The sequence below is a fragment of the Ctenopharyngodon idella genome, chromosome 22 (genome assembly GCF_019924925.1).
Source record: "Ctenopharyngodon idella isolate HZGC_01 chromosome 22, HZGC01, whole genome shotgun sequence".
Taxonomy (NCBI): Eukaryota; Metazoa; Chordata; class Actinopteri; order Cypriniformes; family Xenocyprididae; genus Ctenopharyngodon; species Ctenopharyngodon idella.
In genome coordinates this window covers 4,163,126-4,183,580 of record NC_067241.1, presented here as the reverse complement: position 1 = coordinate 4,183,580, position 20,455 = coordinate 4,163,126, and the positions used below count along the sequence as shown (strand labels likewise).

General features: G+C 36.7%; 2 protein-coding genes across 16 annotated transcripts in view; one reads left to right on the top strand and one right to left on the bottom strand.

Moving 5' to 3' along the window:
* The window catches only part of hspg2 (heparan sulfate proteoglycan 2), a 118,452-nt gene extending 115,487 nt beyond the window's left edge, over positions 1-2,965 (bottom strand). For 12 of the 14 annotated variants that reach the window (XM_051879890.1, XM_051879891.1, XM_051879896.1 and 9 more), the window contains exon 1: positions 2,540-2,964. In XM_051879890.1, coding sequence (XP_051735850.1) covers positions 2,540-2,614 — 75 coding nt within the window. In that variant the 5' untranslated portion in view covers positions 2,615-2,964. Of the gene's footprint in view, positions 1-2,539 lie in introns of all 14 variants that reach the window. The other 2 variants (XM_051879886.1, XM_051879899.1) reach the window with 2 other exon arrangements.
* Positions 2,966-7,635: 4,670 nt separating this feature from the next.
* Positions 7,636-20,143, top strand: zgc:158263 (ceramide kinase family protein). Of its 2 annotated transcripts, XM_051879934.1 has the most exons (13): positions 7,640-8,050; positions 9,231-9,326; positions 9,425-9,562; positions 9,664-9,792; positions 10,938-11,001; positions 11,265-11,410; positions 11,559-11,633; positions 13,331-13,483; positions 13,752-13,857; positions 16,312-16,415; positions 16,685-16,881; positions 16,984-17,321; positions 19,387-20,143. In XM_051879934.1, exons 1-13 carry the CDS (start codon positions 7,900-7,902, stop codon positions 19,445-19,447), a joined length of 1,758 nt encoding a protein of 585 aa, XP_051735894.1. In that variant the 5' UTR covers positions 7,640-7,899; the 3' UTR covers positions 19,448-20,143. The 2 variants fall into 2 exon arrangements, with proteins under 2 accessions (XP_051735895.1, XP_051735894.1); XM_051879935.1 differs by lacking the exons at positions 16,312-16,415; positions 16,984-17,321; positions 19,387-20,143 and having other exon boundaries at positions 7,636-8,050; positions 16,685-16,828.
* The last annotated feature ends 312 nt before the right edge of the window (positions 20,144-20,455 follow it).

Here is a 20,455-nt window from a genome sequence, read left to right as displayed (position 1 = left end):
TCACAAACAAGATATATAAAAGCACACACTGAGACCATTAATAATCTCCTGTCCTCAAAATCTCATTGAACACGGGCCCAGTTATCCCAGCGCTGTGCACTAGATTCCTCTGTGCTTACTTGGAAGACCATGTGGGTGTTAAACTGACTAGGATGGCTGGACTATATCTAGATATTACATAAGATACAGTAAATGTGGGCATACTGGGGAGGCCAAGACGGTGAAAGACACTACAGAAATGAGCATGTAACTACAGTCTGGAGCAGTAAACCGAATATATCCACAGGAATCCAGCCCTGCCTCAAAATCCGACCTAGATGAAGTCAGGGTATCCTTGTGACGCTCGAATCAGAGACATCTCAAAATAAAATAGCACATTGTAACGCTGGATATCATGGGACAAAGTCCAACACTTAAAAGGCTTTGTAGAATCAAAAAAAAAACAGAGCTAATATAACTATCTGCCTTTAAAAGGCATAGTTGGCACAAAAAAAAACCACAAATATTTTTTTTCAAAATAGCAAAATTCTGACTTGCTTAAATGAACTGAAACTTTTGTTAATCGATAACTATAGGTCTACATTTCTCAAAAGAGTTTCCTACTTTTTTTCTTTATCCTAAATAAAGGTCATACAAGCTAAAAGCAGAAGGAGTGACACTGGGCGTGAACCCACTTGCAGCTCTTTATCATCACACAAAACTTCAACGACCTCACAAGTAGCCAGTTTAACCCAAAAATTACATGTGTCAATAAATAGCAAAGGATCATCTCTCAATTACCAGGCCATTGATAGTTAACAGCAGGGAGGGAGCACTTGATTGTGTCAGTCAACTAAAAGGTAATAAAGTGCTTTTATTGGGGTTTTGTCAGTGCTGATTGATACTTATGACCCTGAAATTCCAGAAGAACACCAGGGATGCTGATGGCAACTGAAGCCAACTGAATCAACTGAACTATGTCAAATCTTAGGCAAGCCTGTAATGGAAAAAACACATGCTGTTGATTCCATTTAATTCAATTATACTTCAACTGACACAGTGGTCCCTGAAACAAAGCAGCAAAGATCTCAAATTACCAAAGGCGATGGGCCCCTGCTACACATCAGTAAACTAAGGGAGGCTCATGTTCACTAGTGTCTGAATGATGAGAGGGATTATACATGGTATGCAGGATTTAAAGAATCTGAAGTTATACATGACAAGACTTTCAGTTAGCATGTGATCCAGAGGATTTTTGGAGGATTCAACATCAAAGGCGTTCCAAGACATCGCTAATTTCAGCTAACTAGTTAAACTAACTCCAAAACGTACAGGAGGGGGTAATGATTGTACAGCCTGCTGAGAAGCTCCTCAAAACAAATGGTAGTTTTCGATCAGCGAAAGTACATTTTCTTATGCTTTACAAGAACCAGACTAACAATGGTAACTTTAACTCAACTTTATGCAAAATAGAACAGTATACCCTAAAAATTGATTTTCTTTCCACTTTGTGGTGTTAAGGTAATTTCACAGGCTATTCCATTTCCAACAGATCAGTTCAGTTAGCATCTCAGTACTCTCCACCTACATAAGCAATAAAGTCAAAATTAATCTACCACCAGGCTGGAAGTAGAACAGTATTGCAGGTACCAAGAAAGATGAGATGCCGGTTTTTCATATTAACTCATACCTAATCATATGACCGGCTGCTCTGTCTCATTCAACCACTATTTATTTTAATTGTAATATATTTTATTAAACTTATCCTGTATATAACGCTAATTTACTGCACAAAGTCAAGAATTCAAAGACAGTTTTCACAAAGGTGTCAATTTCTTTGTGAGCAAGTCTATGTAGAAGTTGTGCTTTTATGTGATGTATGAAGAGCATATGTGATATGAAATGCAGTCTATATGCATTGCTCTAATCATGACAACATGAGAAAGGAAGCAATCACAAAACAGGGTTAGATCATCCCACCCATAATCAAGATAAACTGCTTCCTTTTTCACTTGATAGTCTTTTTATTGTTTGCAACTATTACATAATAAGCATATTAATTATTATTATTAATTAAGCTAAAATCAGTTCACATGATATATGGGGAAATTACATTATCAACTGTATCAATAGGTTATCTGAATAAGCGTTTGATTACAAAAGCTATAACTTTGTACAAGTTAGTGTTCAGTGAAAGTGCTCTAAAACAAGTGTCAAAGAATAAATAAAGTATACAGACATGCAAGACGCCAGTGAGACCAACTATGAATAGCTCGTTTCTATGGATAAAATTAGACCAGGACTAGAACACACAAGCAACACTTGAGTCGAGCTTTAGATATCCGTGTAAGAGATCAGTGCAACTTAACTTTCACATGATACAATTCGCGGCTTACTAAATGCTGCAAAAAGAATGAAGTTAAAATGAATGGATTATATTTCGACGCAAAGTTTTGCTAAAGTAACTTTTTGGGTGCTTTCCATTGATACAGTTACCTGTTACACAAAAGCAGTACATAGTGATATAATGAGAGTATAAAAATGCCGATGAATCACTTACATTAAACAGATGCGACGTAAATATCAAAGGGATAATAAAAAGAGTGAGTTTATGGGCACGTATCCGCGTCCCCATTTCTGCCAACCCAGCACGACTCCAAACACGCCGCTGGGAAAATCAAAGTCCGTCACTTGAAGCCACTGAGAATGTATTCGCAAAAGTTTGAAGCGTTTCTTTTACAGCAAGGCCGCCGTCGCTTCTCTGTCCCACGCTTGGTGGGACTTCATTTGCCAAAAAAGAAAAAAATCCGTCTGTTGTTGAGTCCTTGTGAGATACAACCAAGAGAAACTTATGGTTGACTTGTGAATATCCGTTTTGTTCTCTTGGTCCCACACTTTCCGATGGGCAAAGCAGAAAGTTCAGCATGCACTGCCTAGCGGATCACTTCAGCGCGATGATGTTGAACGGCTGACGACGGCTTTGTTCCAAATCCTAGTGAGCTGCCTAGCTAGATAGCATAGTCAGCTCTTTTCAGCTGACGCAGAAAGAGACTCGGAATGTAAATGATGCCCTGAACTATGACGCCCAAATATGTTGTCTAGGTAGGCAGCTCACTAGGATTTGAGACACAGCCTATCAGCGCCTGGCATAAAAGGCGGAATGGAATTCCGGAAAAGGGATCTTACAGCTGGACTACGCCTCTCTCTACTAAGGGGGGAATGTTACATGTGATACAAACTAAATTGTATTCTTATTTTAACAAAATGAAAATGCACAACATTTTTTGTTGCACTGTGACTTTACCAGATGTTTTTTTAATATGCAAATAAGCTTATTTTATTCTGTAATGCCTGTATAAAATATTTAATAAAGCCTATTTGTCTTTTTGCTTATGACACCAAGGGTGAATACGGGTAAAGTGGGATATTGTATTATCCAGTGTAGCGTTACTTTTAGAGATTTTTAGCTATGTAAAATCATATTGTGAGAAGGGCTAGGTTATCTGGCATCATATTTTAAAACAATATGACACATAATCAGACAGTGTTCATTGTATTCACTCTACAATATTATTTATAAGCAAAGCCTGAATTTACAGCTCTATGAATCATGAGATACAGTATTTGCAATATGAACAAAATATCACTTCAGCTGGATTTTGAAAGATGCAGAAAGAAACTTTAGGGAAGTTCATACAAAATGATTACAATGTACAGTAGTTTGGTTATTAATTTTGGATTGTTAATTTTATGAAAGTAAGACAGTTTTGTAAAGTGAAAATTGTGAAATCAAACCAAAGTTATCATTTCACTTTTGATTATGATGCCTTAAACTTTATTATCACGATTAAACACTGTCTTCCAACACTGTAAAAAAAAAAAAAAAAAAAAAAATTCATGATTTATCACATTTTTTCTTTTTTCAAATCAACTTAGAAAATTCATATGGTTCAGATAACATAATATTTTGAGTTTCTATTGATTAAACCAATCACCTTCATTGTTTTAACTCAAATTTTTAATTTCAACAAACTCAAAATTTTAAGGCAACCAGGTAGCTAACTTTTTAAGTTAAAGCAACAATTCTTTTTTACAGTGAAGGTCTCTAATAGCCTCTAGTATCTGGTTTAGATCATTTTGTGGCAGTAGCACCACCTAATGACGCAAAACTTATGAGGCTCTGAAAACTCTCTGCTGAAGATGTCCATGTTGATTACAGCTGGTTATTTTTATGGTTTGATCCACAAATAAATCTTTCTGTTAACAATGTGAAATTGCAGTTACATCATATTTGATTAGTTCCAATATTTTTCACATTTCTCCTGGCAGTCTACACTCTTCAGTTTAGCTTTCAAGATCTAAACCATCCATTAAGCTGAACTGAAATAGTACAGATCGCTTGACAGAGACCGAAACTCTCAAGTGCTCAGTCAGTGTGTTCAGAGAGTAAAAATATATCTGTGCTAAACTTATACTTCGCCTCTAACACAAACACACTGGTTAGTAAAATCTAAGTATTTATTAGCCAATGGCTAAAGATAATGATGATTATTTAGTCGCCAAGAGTGAAGATTTAGTCGCATATGCAAGTGTTTTACTCGAATTGTAGAGGGTTACAATGTCTAATCTTGCCCAAACTTAAAGGAACACTCCACTTTTTTTTGAAAAAAGGCTCATTTTCCAACTCCCCTTGAGTTAAACAGTTGAGTTTTACCATTTTCAAATCCATTCAGCCGATCTCTGGGTCTGGCGGTACCACTTTTAGCATAGCTTAGCATAGTTCGTTGAATCTGATTAGACCGTTAGCATCTGGTATGGCAGCAAATTTCCTTGATTATTACGCCGGAATGAGAGTATAGTTCCTAGCCATATCGGCCTAGAAAATCACAACTTTTCATTTTCCGTCAGTCTTAGTACACAATGTAACTACAGAAGAATCAAGTTTTAAATAGGAAAAATATCGAAACTCTTTGGTCATTTTTGAGCGAGATGCTAACGGTCTCATCAGATTCAATTAACTATGCTAAGCTATGCTAAAAGTGGTTCCGCCAGACCGGGAGATCGGCTGAATGGATTCGAAAACGGTAAAACTCAACTGTTTAACTCTAGGGGAGTTGGAAAATGAGCCTATTTTCAAAAAAAGTGGAGTGTTCCTTTAACATGCAACATGCTAAAAACATGGTAAAGCATCTTAGCAACACTTAGCTAATTTGCTAAAGCATGCTAATAATAAAACGAAACTGGAAGTTGCTGTAACTCATACATGAAATGTCCAATCTGCCCCAAGCTTAACATGTTTGATAAGAGTCCACATCTACATGCCAATATTCAGTTATAGTCATAGCACCACCAGCTGGCAGCAGGAACTGTGGCAAATACAAATGAATTTGACACAGTCCTCCTATATTTACCTACTTAAATGCATTTTGGCACAACGTGCTCTGTTTTCTTAAAGCCAGCGGGTGGCGGTGGCACCGGTGCAAGGGCCCTTTCATCGCTGCTTGCCAGTGTTGCCAATTTAGCGATTTTGTCACTAGATTTAGTGACTTCCCCGTCCCTTTTGGGACTGTTTTCAAAAGTTTAGGGATAAATCTAACAACTTCTTGGACAAACCTTATCTAGATTCTTATTTTGCCTACTGATCTACATATAGATCAGTAGGCAAATTCATTGATCTATTTATATAGATCAATGAATTTGCCCTTATGATGTCATCTACTGACATTTAGCTACCAGTTTTAGCTACTTTTAATTGAAAGCAGTTGGCAACACTGCTGCTTGCAGCTTTAATATAATATTGCTCTCCTTACCCTGAAAGAAATAGGAAATTATAAAACTACAAAACTGTGAAACCATCAGTGATGGTCTAAGACTGTTTATCCTTGGATATAAACTGACTCAAACAAGTGCATCAATAATCATTTAGACATCATGTGGTTTTCTAGGCAAACAAGTCTATAAAATGTGTGGCAATAGATCCATTTAGTCCAGTAACCTATAATTAAAAGAAGTTTCCCTCAGAAAAAAAGACTGATTACTTCTGTCATCCCTTTCTGTTCAGCCATTGAGAATTTTCTCCATCCAATATCACAAGGACATCTGCAGAGGATCTGTTTACATGCCCAGTTACATCCATAACTGGGACAAAGTATGCCTCTGTCTTACAATGAGTTTTAGAGCAGCTGCTTTCAATTTAGGCTTTACTTGCCCAGCTGGATTCCCTCTAGCAACTCCAAAACAACACTAGAGAATGATTATGGAGAAAGCCGCCAAGATGCATCACTGCATCTGTTTTTTGTTTTTTTTTGACACAAAATGGATGATGTCACATTGTCACATTTGACAATGTAGCTGATTGTTATTAAATAATTCATGCTACATTTCTTTTGGATTAGGCTAACTTTGAACCCCTCATAGCCAAGTTGCAAAAATGACAACTTGAAAGGGAAAATGATGCCTGAAAGGAACACATAAACGACATATTGAATGAAATATCTTGAATAAAAATCTTGAATAAAATTATTTATTATAACAATTATATTGTTAGATGTAGCGAAACCAGGATCAGGTGTATTTATTTTTACTACGAGCAGTGCATATATGCTTGTCTAAACCATTGTCGCCACCTGCTGGAGGTTAAAAGGAACTGTTCTGAAGTAGAGGGTACAAGCTTATCAAAACAATATTACAGAACAGACTGGAAAAGTGGATTCTTAATGTGGGCGGGTATACATCTTATTGTGTCTTTACCATTGTAATTAATGTCTAAATTAATATACATTATGATTAGAGACAAAGGATGCATGCTTCTCATCATAATGCGTGCAACTTCTGATATAATATATTAGTATGTGTAGACAAATTAAAAAATAAAATAAAAAATACTTCTGTTTGGAGATAAACATATTTAGGGAACCCTTTTACTTTTGCTGTCAGTCGGGTTAAGCAGATTTTCAGGTAAGTCAACCTTCCAGGTTTAGCCTATTTAACAGAAGAATAGAAACACATAGACAGAAAACAAAATAGACCAAAGATGAGTAAGATGTGCAGTCAAACAGAACTGACACTTGTTTTGACATTTGATGCCAATATTGCATGTGTTCAGACTAATCTTAGATATTGTATAATCATCCTTCACCAAAGGAAAAAAAAAAAAAAGGAAAAAAAAATTGACGGTTGAAGTGTGTTTATTAAGTGTCATGTCATCTAGTCATACCAGTCACACCAACTATATGTTGACAGTAAAAACAAAAGGATGCAGAAAGAAAGGAGAAACTTACATGAATATATCTAAGTTGAATTTCCACCAGTGTTTTGATAGTCTATCTACACATAATATACAACATGTGTCTATTTACTGTGAATATTTATAACACAATTTTCACTAGCTCCGCCCACCACTGCACAGAATGTACTTTTTCCTACATTTAACAATGTTAAAATTCATAAAATCTAATTGATTAATAACACCAGAGGCAGTGAATCAAATATTTTATTTTATAAAGTTTAAATCAATTTTATAAAAGAAAAACTTTGAATGGCAAAAAAGTATTCGTTTGATCTGTTACAATGAATTACGGTCGGTTACCATCTGCATAATCATATTATCCAATGAGAGTTGCGTATGCAAATTTTTCCAGTACAGGTGCGCAACCTCAAAGGGAAGTTAACTTGTTTTATGCAAAGGAACAGTCAAATAGGTCAGTACAGGATAGCGAAGACGGAGCCGTCTTAATTTACTAGATCTTACCTTACTTACATAAGCTTATTTATTAAACTTGGTGACTCTTTTTAACTCACGTCTAAACAAAATGCTTATATTTGTTCGCTTCAAATGTTAGACGCCTTGACCAACTTCGAAATTCTTGCATGGATAAAAATACAGCTGAATATTGCTTGTGAGAGCATGAAGTTCTATAGATGAATGAAACTACCAAAGTGGCGATGGAAATAGATTCGGTGAGAGTCGAGTCAAGTCTGTGGATCGGTAATAAGCGGTACAGGGCTTTCCTGAGCGGATGGTACTTCAGCTGGACTGAGATCGACAAGAGGAACCGGGAGAAGAAAACAAGTACGACATTTATTATCGTTCTCAATGCACCCGTGTTCCAAAAATGCGGTCCAGGTAGACAGCTCACTAAGTTTTGAGACAAGTGTTTGTTATTTTTTTTTTATAAAGATAGCTTGATAGATAAATGTAAATATGTTTATATCGTATTATGGGTTTTCTTGGGGTGTATGACAAAATTACATGACATGGGATATAAAGGTGCTTGACTTGAAGTAGACTTATTTGTAGATGAGTAACCGCATATTTATATGCATAATGTATCAACTAAACTAAAGCCAGACTCGGTCATTTTTTACTAATTATAAACGAGGCAAGAAATGAATAGCACATTTGAGAAATAGCATAATTACTTCAAATGAGATGAAGCCTCCACTCCAGTCTTCTAAAAATAAATAAATTAATAAATTCTACAAGGAGAAGGTCGCCCCCTCATGGGCGCAGCCATTTTGACATCACATGAGCAGTTGTGCACGTTATGGACTCAGGTACTAATATTAATAATAAAAAAATTGTGTTAAATAATATATGAGCCCAAGTCAACAGCATTTATTGTTAAGAAGTAACAAAAAAGCATTTAAAATAATTCTAATAATAAAATAATTTAAATATTATTTGGATGAACAGCCATAGAAATGTAAACGAAAACTTACTCTGACACATCAGTGACTTATAGTCATTCTTATTTGTAGATAATTAACCACCATATAATGCCTGATATACCATTACTATTAGTTTAATTATTGACAAGAAATGTAGAAAAAGGTTAAAGTGACACTTTATGCTCTGTGCGCTATCCACTTTGTATCCACAGTTTTCTTTGAACTTAATTTATGTGCATGACAATATAAATGCTGTCTTAACATGATCTAGCTGGATTCGATTGAAGGGAATAATCCATAAACATATCAGTTTATTGCTTAATGCTCAGCTAATGAATGAAAATAATGTGAAATGAAAGAAAATCATGTTTAAAAGTCCTTCCTTGTTGGATTTGTCTTTGTCTGCATTCTGATGACTTCAAAACAAGTTGAACAGCACCATCAATTCTTGGTAACAAACACTATACACCTTGGCGTCTGCATAAAAGGCCTGAGTAGGAATGGTGGAATGTTTTTTGAGAATGTGAGAAATGGTTACATCACTTATGAAAGAGCGTAAAGTGTCTATCTGTCGTTCTTAGTTTCAGTGCCGGTGTCAGAGGTGATTGGGGTGAAGGAGGGTCGAGTTGAGATCCAAACCCAGAAGAAAGTAGAAGACACTGACCTTGATTTTACATGTAAGTTTCCGAAAGTGATTTTCTTTTTTTTCTGCACAGGGATCAAATACTACAAAGTTAGACTAAACCTAGTTTTTGTCCTTTTCTAATCACATAAGTATTCTATGTGAAGCGCAACAGCAGAGGTAACGGACATGGACTGTCATGGAGTCTGGGCAGGACCCAGTTCTGCTGTCCTAGCCGGGGTGTCCGGGATCAATGGATCACTCAACTCCGAACCGCACTCAAAACCCACAGTATGTACAGCTGAAAATAATACCCTTAATCATTCATCCAGACTCATTATTCTCTAATGACTCATTAACATCTCTCCCTTCATCTACTTCTCCTTTATCAGGCCCCTCGCGTCCTCACAGGTTGTTGGTGTTCATTAATCCTTTTGGAGGAAAGAAGAGGGGGAAACAGATCTTTCACTCTCTAGTGGCCCCTCTGTTTGAGCTGGCTGGCATCAGCTCTCATGTTGTGGGTGAGATACTGAGACTGTCTGTGCCGTTCAATAACTGAACAGTTATCAAGTGTCCCCTTGTTTGCTCTCTGATACGGCCTGCACGTCAAGTAGTACGGTTCTCAAGTGACATCGGCAGATCTTTATCGAGACCTGGGAAAAGGGCTGAATTAAGTAGCAAAGTTAAATAGTCAGACAAAATAGCATATCCTAATCACTAATAATTTTGCATGATTTATTTTTTCTAGAACACATTTTAAAAGAGTCATAACATTCTTTAATATATACAGTATCTCACAGAAGTGAGTACACCCCTCACAATTTTGTAAATATTTTATTATATCTTTTCATGTGACAACACTGAAGAAATGACACTTTGCTACAATGTAAATTAGTGAGTGTACAGCTTGTATAACAGTGTAAATTTGCTGTCCCCTCAGAATAACTCAATACACAGCCATTAATGTCTAAACCGCTGGCCACAAAAGTGAGTACAAATGTCCAAATTGGGCCCAAAGGGTCAATATTTTGTGTGGCCACCATTATTTTCATTACATTATTCAACATTACAACTTTTACTGCTTTTGAAAGAAGTCTCTTATGCTCACCAAGGCTGCATTTATTTAATCAAAAATACAGTAAAAGCAGTAATATTGCAAAATTAAATTGATATTTCACAATATTACTATTTTTACTGTATTTTTTATTAAAAATGCAGCCTTGGTTAGCATAAGAGACATAAGAGAATTAAAAAATTGTAATGTTTCCAAACTTTTGGGAGGTACTGTAAATGCTGTTGTTTTCTATTTATCAAAGAATCCTAAAAAATGTATCACAGTTTCCACAAAAAAATATTAACCAGCAGAATAATAAGAACAGTTTCTAGAGCACCAAATCAGCATATTAGAATGATTTCTGAAGGATCATGTGACATATTTATTTCATCCATCTGACATAATATTGCAACCAAAATTTCAGAAACAAGCTGTTGTTGCAGCTTAGTTTTAATGAATGACCTTTTTGAATTGGTTTAGGTACTGAAAACTTCATACAACTCTTTTATTTCAAAAAATCAAGGAAAACTAATTTTCACATTATAAGACTTCTTTAAAAAATATATAGAGCGAATTAAAAAAAAAAATCTGGGGGATGTTTCTTGTTTTTAGTGACTGAACGAGCAAATCAGGCCAGAGACTACATCCTGAAGAAAGACTTAACAGGGTTTGATGGGTAAGTTATCCTTCAATGGTTATTTCCACATGAGAAAAGATTCAAGAGTGTGCAGTAACAATGGTGTCATTGTAATAATTCATGTCACATGAGCCCTGCCCTCTGTATTTTGTTGTTTAATCAGAAGTGTTGCCTCAATACCAGAAAGGTCATCTTAGAAATATGCGTCACTATATTTCCGAGCAAGCTCGCTGATAATACTCGAAATTTGGGTTTTAGGAAATTTGCCAAAAGTTCCAGTCAAATCTTTTTTTTCCATTCAGAGTGATATGTGTGGGTGGAGACGGAATGTTCAGCGAGCTGCTGCACGGTGTGATTGGACGAACCCAGCAGGAGGCGGGAGTTTCAGAACATGACCCAACTATAAAGCTGCAGCCATGTGACCTCCACATTGGCATAATTCCAGCAGGTGAATGTTTGCATAGTGCTGTGACTGACGTGTAAAGAAAAGGGCGTCGATTGTGGTCTGTTTATAGCACTAATGTGTCATTCAGATGCATGGTCAAGATAGTGAGAGGAGTGTTAGTTTACCTCCCTGTGTTTACTCTTCTCCACAGGCTCTACAGATTGTGTGTGTTTTGCTACCGTGGGCATAAATGACCCTGTGACATCGACGCTGCACATCATCATTGGTAATTTTTTAAACAATAAAAAAGTAGGCCAAATTTCATAACCACTGCAATGCTGTCATGAGTGTTAGTGGCACTGTGTTACCCAATTGAAACTGCGCAGAATGACCCACAGGATAGCAGCCCTAAAAAACATATGCAAATGGTAGTGTATATTAATAGAGGAAGAATATATAAATAATGGGTCTCATTCACTAATAATTGCTTAGATTATTTCATATTTGTACGCACAGGAGAACTTCTCACGAAAAATCTACATCTAATTCACAACATGTGCATATGCACGTGAATTTGTTCTTAATATCGTTCTGTTTTTACTGAATTTGGAGTATTCTAAATGAGTGGCCACGTGCACAAGGTTAGCCATTTGCATAAAACGCGACCAAATCATCTCCATATAAGGGCTATAAAGGCTTCCTTCACAGCGTTTTCCACTCTCATCAAACATGACGCTCTCTGCAGACACGCTCTCACCACATCCTCAAGCCAAGTGTGTTATTCTCAAAACCAGTTCAAACACAATAAACACCTTTTATATAGACCCAGATTACAGACCTCTCATTAGCAAGCTGTACATACACGTAAACCTCCGTCATTCAGAGAAACCTCGCAGCTGAAGCTATAAGGCAGCTTTTCTTACTATATTTAAGATGAAATTAAATTGTATTATTAATGTATTATGTAATTGTATATATAAATTAAATAATTAATATATAATGTAATATAATATAATTAAACACAGTGATACAGCCGCACAGTGTAAGTGCTTTTTGCGTATGTGTGGTTTGAGTTGTTCCTATATTTTTTCGTAAATTTAGAATACATTTTAGTATGAAAGTTTTTGGTGAGTTCATGTGAGTACAGTGGTTCAACCTTAATATTATAAAGCGACGAGAATACTTTTTGTGCACCAAAAAAACAAAATAACAACTTTGTTCAACATTATCTAGTGATGGGTGATTTCAAAACACTGCTTCATGAAGCTTCGAAGCTTTACAAGTCTTTTGTTTCGAATCAGTGGTTCGGAGCGCCAAAATCACGTGATTTCAGTAAACAAGGTTTCGTTAAGTCATAAGTGTTTCGAAATTTCAATAGTTCACATGACTTTGGCAGTTTGATACACGCTCAGAACCACTGATTCGAAACAAAAGATTCGTAAAGCTTCGAAGCTTCATGAAGCAGTGTTTTGAAAGCGCCCATCACTAGATATTGTCCCACAGTCGTTATTTTGGTTTTTTTTGGTGCACAAAATGTATTCTCGTCGCTTTATAATATTAAGGTTGAACCACTGTAGTCACATGAACTGTTTTAAATATGTCTTTAGTACCTTTCTGGGCATTGAAAAAGGAAAAGATCTTGCTGGCAATGCAGGCCTCACTGAGCCATCGGATTTTATCAAAAATATCTTAATTTGTGTTCCAAAGATGAACGAAGGTTTTACAGGTTTGGAACGATATGAGGATGAGTAATAAATGATGTAATTTTCATTTTTGGGTGAACTGTTAGCTTAAACATATTTAAGTTTTCATACATATACAAGTTTTCATTTTATGTTAATTTCTTGAGATTTTTTTTTCATCTTAAAAAACTTTGTCCTTGTGCAACACAATATAAAATAAAATAAAATAGAAACAATATAAAATATAAATTATAATGAATAGACCGCATAACTGGAATTTTTTCCTTTTTTCACTCACCAGGAGACTCTCAGCCTCTGGATGTGTGTTCTGTCCATTATCAAAACACACTGGTGCGTTATTCTGTCTCAATGGTGGGCTATGGTTTCTATGGCGATGTTTTGGCAGAGAGCGAGAGGCACCGCTGGATGGGCCCTCTCAGATATGATTATTCAGGTATGGATGGCAAGACTCAACTGTCTTTAAAATGATAGTTTAGACTGAATACTGATAGGTCAGCAGTTTTTTGCCTCAATACTTATTGTAATTATAAAATATTCCTTTGTGAAGTAACATTGTTTTGGGAAATCTGTAGGGTTTGATATGCCAGATGCTTCTCTATATGCTATACTGTTATTGTCAATCATAATCATGAATGTGAGAGGAGAAACAGACCTTGATCCCCTCTCTGCTATATTTTCATGCCTGTTTGTTTTTCTTGTAGGTTGTATGGTGTACCTGTGTAACAGGAGCTATCCGGGACTAGTGCAATATCTCCCTGCTGATTCCCATATCTCCAGCCCACGGGACAAAACTCGCTGCCTCTCAGGGTAAATATTTGCCTTCATCTTTTACCTGAAAGTCACATTAGGAGCATTTTATTTGACAAAGTTGACTTTAAGGAGCAATTTAAGCAACAGGTTGCTAAAACTCAAACAACAGTGCAAAATCCCTGCAGGAAAGGATATGACTATATGTGCATGAACGGAAAGAAAGTAAAAAAGTAGTTGGTAGAGTTTGTATGTGTGGATGTGTTGAGTGGATCCATGAGTAGATTTGGTTGGGTCCTTAGTGTGGCCTCATCTTTAGGGAATAAAGTGTTATTAGCAGTTACCTCATTAAAATAACACAATTGGCTTGAATTCCTCAGTGTTTTTCTGAAATGGAGGTCCTTCCTTAGGGCTGTTACCATGACTGGTCAAGCAGTAGGATCTCTAATGGAAGAAGAGTAGCTGGTGAATTGCTAGTAGCTACATGTAGTCTCATAGGAAAGGCAAAGACTGCTAAGAATATTCAGGGTTATTTCATACCAAATTTCAAAGTACCACATCCATGTTATGCTACAGACACAATGCTTAAAATTAGGACTCGCCAAACTCCTAATGTGGATAAAATTGGATTTAGTGAGTACTAAATTGAACTACCATTTTTTCACTATAAATTCTAGCAGGTATTATACACCATCTTGGTTTGTACAGCTCCCAGCAGAGATGGTCTTATTATTGGGAGATATGAAGGTCCATGGCTCTACCATTAACAGCCAACATGGATCACATGTACCAATCACATTACAGCCCTGACGTCATTGAATTTCTGTCAGAGCTGTGCAACAGTTAATCACTGTTTGCAGATACCAAAAGAATGAGAAGTGCCGTAAACTGAATCTTATCTGTTGCAAAATTGTCTGTGACCTCTTATAAAACAGCTTTTTCCCTCATTTTTTTTTTTTTAGATCAATCCAAAACAAATGTTTAATGGCCAACATGTTGAAGCTTAGCCAATAGGCTGTCAATACATTAAAGGGTTAGTTCACCCAAAATTGAAAATTCTGTCTTTGATTACTCGCCTTCATGTCGTTCCAAACCCGCAAGACTTTCATTCATCTTCGGAACACAGATGAAGATCTTTTTGATGAAATCTGAGAGCTTTCTGTCCCTCCATAGACAGCTACACAACTGGCACTTTGATGCTTCAAAAAGTTCATAAAGAGATCGTAAAACTAATCCATATAAATTCAGCGGTTTAGTCCAAATTTTCTGAAGAGATGAACAGATTAAATTTAGGCTTTTATTCATATATAAACATTAGCGAACATAAACAGCAGCTCAACCGAACCTGCGTGACACGCAAAAACAAACCTCATTGGTTCTTGCGGAAGCTCAAACGTACTGCGTAACACACAAGAACGAACCTCATTGGTTCTCACACGCGTCAAGCAAACATACTTGAGCTTCCGTTTACCACAACTGATGTGTGAGTTGATGAATGTTTATACTGTATGTGAATAAAAGCCTAAATTCAATCTGTTTATCATAAAAAAGTGATTGCGTCTCTTCAGAAAATTTGGACTAAACCACTCAATTCATATGGATTAGTTTTACGACCTCTTTATGAACTTTCTGAAGTCTCAAAATCTTACAAGTTTGGAACGACATGAGGGTGAGTAATTAATAACAGAATTTTCATTTTTGGGTGAACTAACCCTTTAAATGATAAGCTGTCTTCCCATAAAAGCATTCAGCATAGTGAAGCCTCTCCTCAATTGACATCCATTTAAAAAAAAAAAAAGGCCTCTGGTCCCCTTCCCTGTGTACTGCAGCATTACGCTTTTCTTTTCTTTTTTTTTTTTACTAACTTTGGAGGCTTGCCTTAAAGGAACACTCTACTTTTTTTTGAAAATAGGCTCATTTTCCAACTCCCCTGGAGTGAAACAGTTGAGTTTTACCGTTTTCGAATCCATTCAGCCGATCGCCGGGTCTGGCGGTACCACTTTTAGCATAGCTTAGCATAGTTCAGTGAATCTGATTAGACCGTTAGCATCTCGCTCAAAAATGACCAAAGAGTTTCGATATTTTTCCTATTTAAAACTTGACTCTTCTGTAGTTACATCGTGTACTATGACTGACGGAAAATGAAAAGTTGCCATTTTCTAGGCCGATATGGCTAGGAACTATACTCTCATTCCGGCGTAATAATCAAGGAACTTTGCTGTCGTACCATGGGTGCAGCAGGCGCAATGATATTGCGCAGCGTCTCTCACAAATGTCTCACAAATGAGATGCTAACGGTCTAATCAGATTCAATGAACTATGCTAAGCTATGCTAAAAGTGGTACCGCCAGACCCGGAGATCAGCTGAATGGATTCGAAAACGGTAAAACTCAACTGTTTCACTCTAGGGGAGTTGGAAAATGAGCCTATTTTCAAAAAAAAGTGGAGTGTTCCTTTAAAGCAGCTTTGGATCCCAGAAATGTTTTAAAAGCATGTTTGCGTGTATATGTGCAGGTGCCGTGTGTGTTCAGAGAGCAAAGAGAGGCTGTTCCCCCACTTTGACAGCTCCAGTTCCCTCTATAGCGCTAATGTGAGCCAATACAGCAGTGAGTTAGAGGGTAAGACCATCTGCTGCCTGTTTGTAGAATGACTGTCTGTGTCATCTCATTAGAGACCCTATTACTAGGATCACACTGTGCTGTGTGTCTCTGTGGGGTTCATATGTTGTACATCTCTATATGACCGTTGTCATGTTAGTACCAAAGTGTGCATTGGTAGACCTTCAAAGCCATTATGCACTTGTGATGTAGACTATTCAGAAAAAAATATAGTAAGATGATTAATTGATGTTGAGATCTTTAACCTTTTATCATTGTTTTTATCTCAGGTGAGTGGGTGACTATTGAAGGCAGGTTCAAGTGTGTCTCTCTCACCTGTATGTCAAGCTCATGTCCACGGAGCCCAAAGGGTCTTTCGCCGTCCGCTCACCTGGCTGATGGGACGGCAGACCTCATCATAGTCCGAGAAACTAACCCTCTTGGCTTTCTCACATACCTTCACAGGCACACAAACAAACAGGATCAGGTAAAACCAAATGACATTCAAGGAAATCAACTCTCATGCAGCTAAATGTTGAATCAGTCAGAAAAACTTTCAGCTAGATCTCTGAAACAACTATAATTTCAGTTTGACCTGCCCTTCGTTGAAGTTCATCGTGTCAAGGCTGTTCGATTTTCTCTACCTCCTGGAGAAGAAGAAGAAGAAGAAGAGGAGTATGAGGAGGAGGATGATCGAGAAATTCAGACCTCTGCTGAGAGAGAACTGGAAGATCCTGAGAAAGTGCGCAGTAGTAACATTGCAGGTCACTCACAGCAGCATCTCGCAGGGTGGAAGGAGAAAGGAAGTGAGACAAGTAGATTAAAGAGACAAGGCTTTGTGTGTGGGTCTTGCTGTACTAAACCTCGCTCGGTATCTGTGTGGAACTGTGATGGAGAAATTCTACCTCACACCGAGATCTCATGCAGGTAATTTGTTGTGTGATTTAGGAAGGCATTTAAATGAATTTGCTCAAGGGAAATTCACATGGAAGAACTTAATCCTGCTCTTACTGTATAATAATCATACACTAACGCTCAAAAGTTTGGGGTCTGTAAGATTTTTATTTTTAAAGAAATTAATACTTTTATTTAGCTAGGATGCATTCAATTGATCAAAAGAGGCAGTAAAGACATTTAAAAAAAAAAAAATTATTCCAAATAAATGCTGTTCTTTTGAACTTCCTATTCTTCAAAGAATCACGGTATCCACAAAAATATTAAGCAGCACAACTGTTTTCAACATTAATAATTATAAGAAATGTTTCTTGAGCACCAAATCAGCATATTAGAATAATTTCTGAAGGATTATGTGACTCTGAAGATGAAAATTCAGCTTTGTCATCACAGGAATGAATTACAGTTTAAAATATATTAAAATAGAAAACAGTTAATACAAACCTGATTCCAAAAAAGTTGGGACACTGTACAAATTGTGAATAAAAAAGGAATGCAATAATTTACAAATCTCATAAACTTATATTTTATTCACAATAGAATATAGATAACATATCAAATGTTGAAAGTGAGACATTTTGAAATGTCATGCCAAATATTGGCTCATTTTGGATTTCATGAGAGCTACACATTCCAAAAAAGTTGGGACAGGTAGCAATAAGAGGCCGGAAAAGTTAAATGTACATATAAGGAACAGCTGGAGGACCAATTTGCAACTTATTAGGTCAATTGGCAACATGATTGGGTTTAAAAAGAGCCTCTCAGAGTGGCAGTGTCTCTCAGAAATCAAGATGGGCAGAGGATCGCCAATTCCCCCAATGCTGTGGCGAAAAATAGTGGAGCAATATCAGAAAGGAGTTTCTCAGAGAAAAATTGCAAAGAGTTTGAAGTTATCAGCATCTATAGTGCATAATATCATCCAAAGATTCAGAGAATCTGGAACAATCTCTGTGCGTAAGGTCAAGGCCGGAAAACCATACTGGATGCCCGTGATCTTCGGGCCCTTAGACGGCCTTGAAGTTCTTTTTGGAAAACGGGGACGCCATGTCATCCGGACTAAAGAGGACAAGGACAACCCAAGTTGTTATCAGCGCTCCGTTCAGAAGCCTGCATCTCTGATGGTATGGGGTTGCATGAGTGCGAGTGGCATGGGCAGCTTACACATCTGGAAAGGCACCATCAATGCTGAAAGGTATATCCAAGTTCTAGAACAACATATGCTCCCATACAGACGTCGTCTCTTTCAGGGAAGACCTTGCATTTTCCAACCTGACAATGCCAGACCACATACTGCATCAATTACAACATCATGGCTGCGTAGAAGAAGGATCCGGGTACTGAAATGGCCAGCCTGCAGTCCAGATCTTTCACCCATAGAAAACATTTGGCGCATCATAAAGAGGAAGATGCGACAAAGAAGACCTAAGACAGTTGAGCAACTAGAAGCCTGTATTAGACAAGAATGGGACAACATTCCTATTCCTAAACTTGAGCAAGTTGTCTCCTCAGTCCCCAGACGTTTGCAGACTGTTATAAAAAGAAGAGGGGATGCCACACAGTGGTAAACATGGCCTTGTCCCAACTTTTTTGAGATGTGTTGATGCCATGACATTTAAATCAACTTATTTTTCCCTTAAAATGATACATTTTCTCAGTTTAAACATTTGATATGTCATCCATGTTGTATTCTGAATAAAATATTGAAATTTGAAACTTCCACATCATTGCATTCCTTTTTTATTCACAATTTGTACAGTGTCCCAACTTTTTTGGAATCGGGTTTGTATATAATAATAATATTATTTCATGATATTTCTGATAATTTTTGATCAAATAAATGCAGCAGAAGATTTTTCTTTAAAAAACAACAAAACATATTACTTACCCCAACCTTTTGAACAGCAGTGTCTGCAGCGTCTGGCTACAATGATGTAAGCAAATCATAGTTATTGATATCAAGTGGAAGTTTAGGAGTTTCAACCCAAAAACTTTGCATCTTCTCATTTGAATGATTCCTAATACGACTCTCTTTCCACAGAGTTCATGGCCAGCTGGTGCGTCTCTTTGCCAGGGGCATCGAGGATTCGGCAATGCCATAAAACCTGTAGGAGCTAAGAAAAGAGATGTGATCAACGTAACACATGACCTCTTTATGGCACTCTATATGAGGACGTAATTGGAGATTAAATATAAAGTAAATATGATGTTATGATAGGTGAGAGGATGTACAGAGTCTTAAAATATGAATGTATTAGATGGATGTATACAGCGGAGCAGTGATGTCATTCAAGCTCATTTCACATTTCTTAGCAAGATATTTCAGCTGTTCCTATATTTTCATGGAAATAATGATTAACATATGTAGGTGATGGATCAGTTCAGATCTGTCATATAATAGTGTTCATTTCACTGATTTTATAGGGTTTTTTTTTTTTTTCAGAGCAAAAAAGTATTTGTGCAATATTTTAGTGCAAACTGACATTACAAAAATCTCTATTAAATAACCCTGACACAAAATTTAATGTTACTTTTGTCACTCCAGCACATGAGTGAGACATGAGGTTTGTCCTTTCAGTGAAGGCTTTTACACATTTTCTGTGTAAGGCTTGTACATGGGAGTGACAGTCACAAACAGAGTAATTGACATGTTTTAAGGGAGTGGACCCATTCCAGACAACATTCTTCCAGCTCGACTGGAATGTGCATCTACAAGATGTCAATGGGTTTAACGTTAAAAATCACTAGTTAATATATGTGTGTCCTAATAAAGTGTCATGAATGTATTCAAAACACTCGTTTTTGAGATCCTTGGAGTTCTCTCTATTATTCTTATCATCGGTATGTAGTTACAAACAAAAAGCCTTATAATACTGTAGTGGATGGAAATGATGCTTGCTTAAGTTGTTTGTCATAAACCCAACTAAGATATAAATAAGTATAAATGGCAAAGCAACGTAAATGCATTACAATGCACTTTAACATGCCTAAACTGTTATATTAGTTTTTTCATTGTTCAAGAAATTTGCATAAATTTGCCTTGTCATGGTCTATTCATTAGAAAAATGTTCATTAGAAAAAGGAAAATTATTTATCAATTTGTGAAGCTC

What these genes read in the sequence shown, in the direction of transcription:
- zgc:158263 (XM_051879934.1), top strand. Translation starts at nt 7,900, where the DNA reads ATGAATGAAACTACCAAAGTGGCGATGGAAATAGATTCGGTGAGAGTC. An exon ending in GAACCGGGAGAAGAAAACAA is followed by an intron (nt 8,051 to 9,230) that starts GTACGACATTTA and finishes TGTCGTTCTTAG; the next exon opens with TTTCAGTGCCGGTGTCAGAG. An exon ending in AACCGCACTCAAAACCCACA is followed by an intron (nt 9,563 to 9,663) that starts GTATGTACAGCT and finishes CTCCTTTATCAG; the next exon opens with GCCCCTCGCGTCCTCACAGG.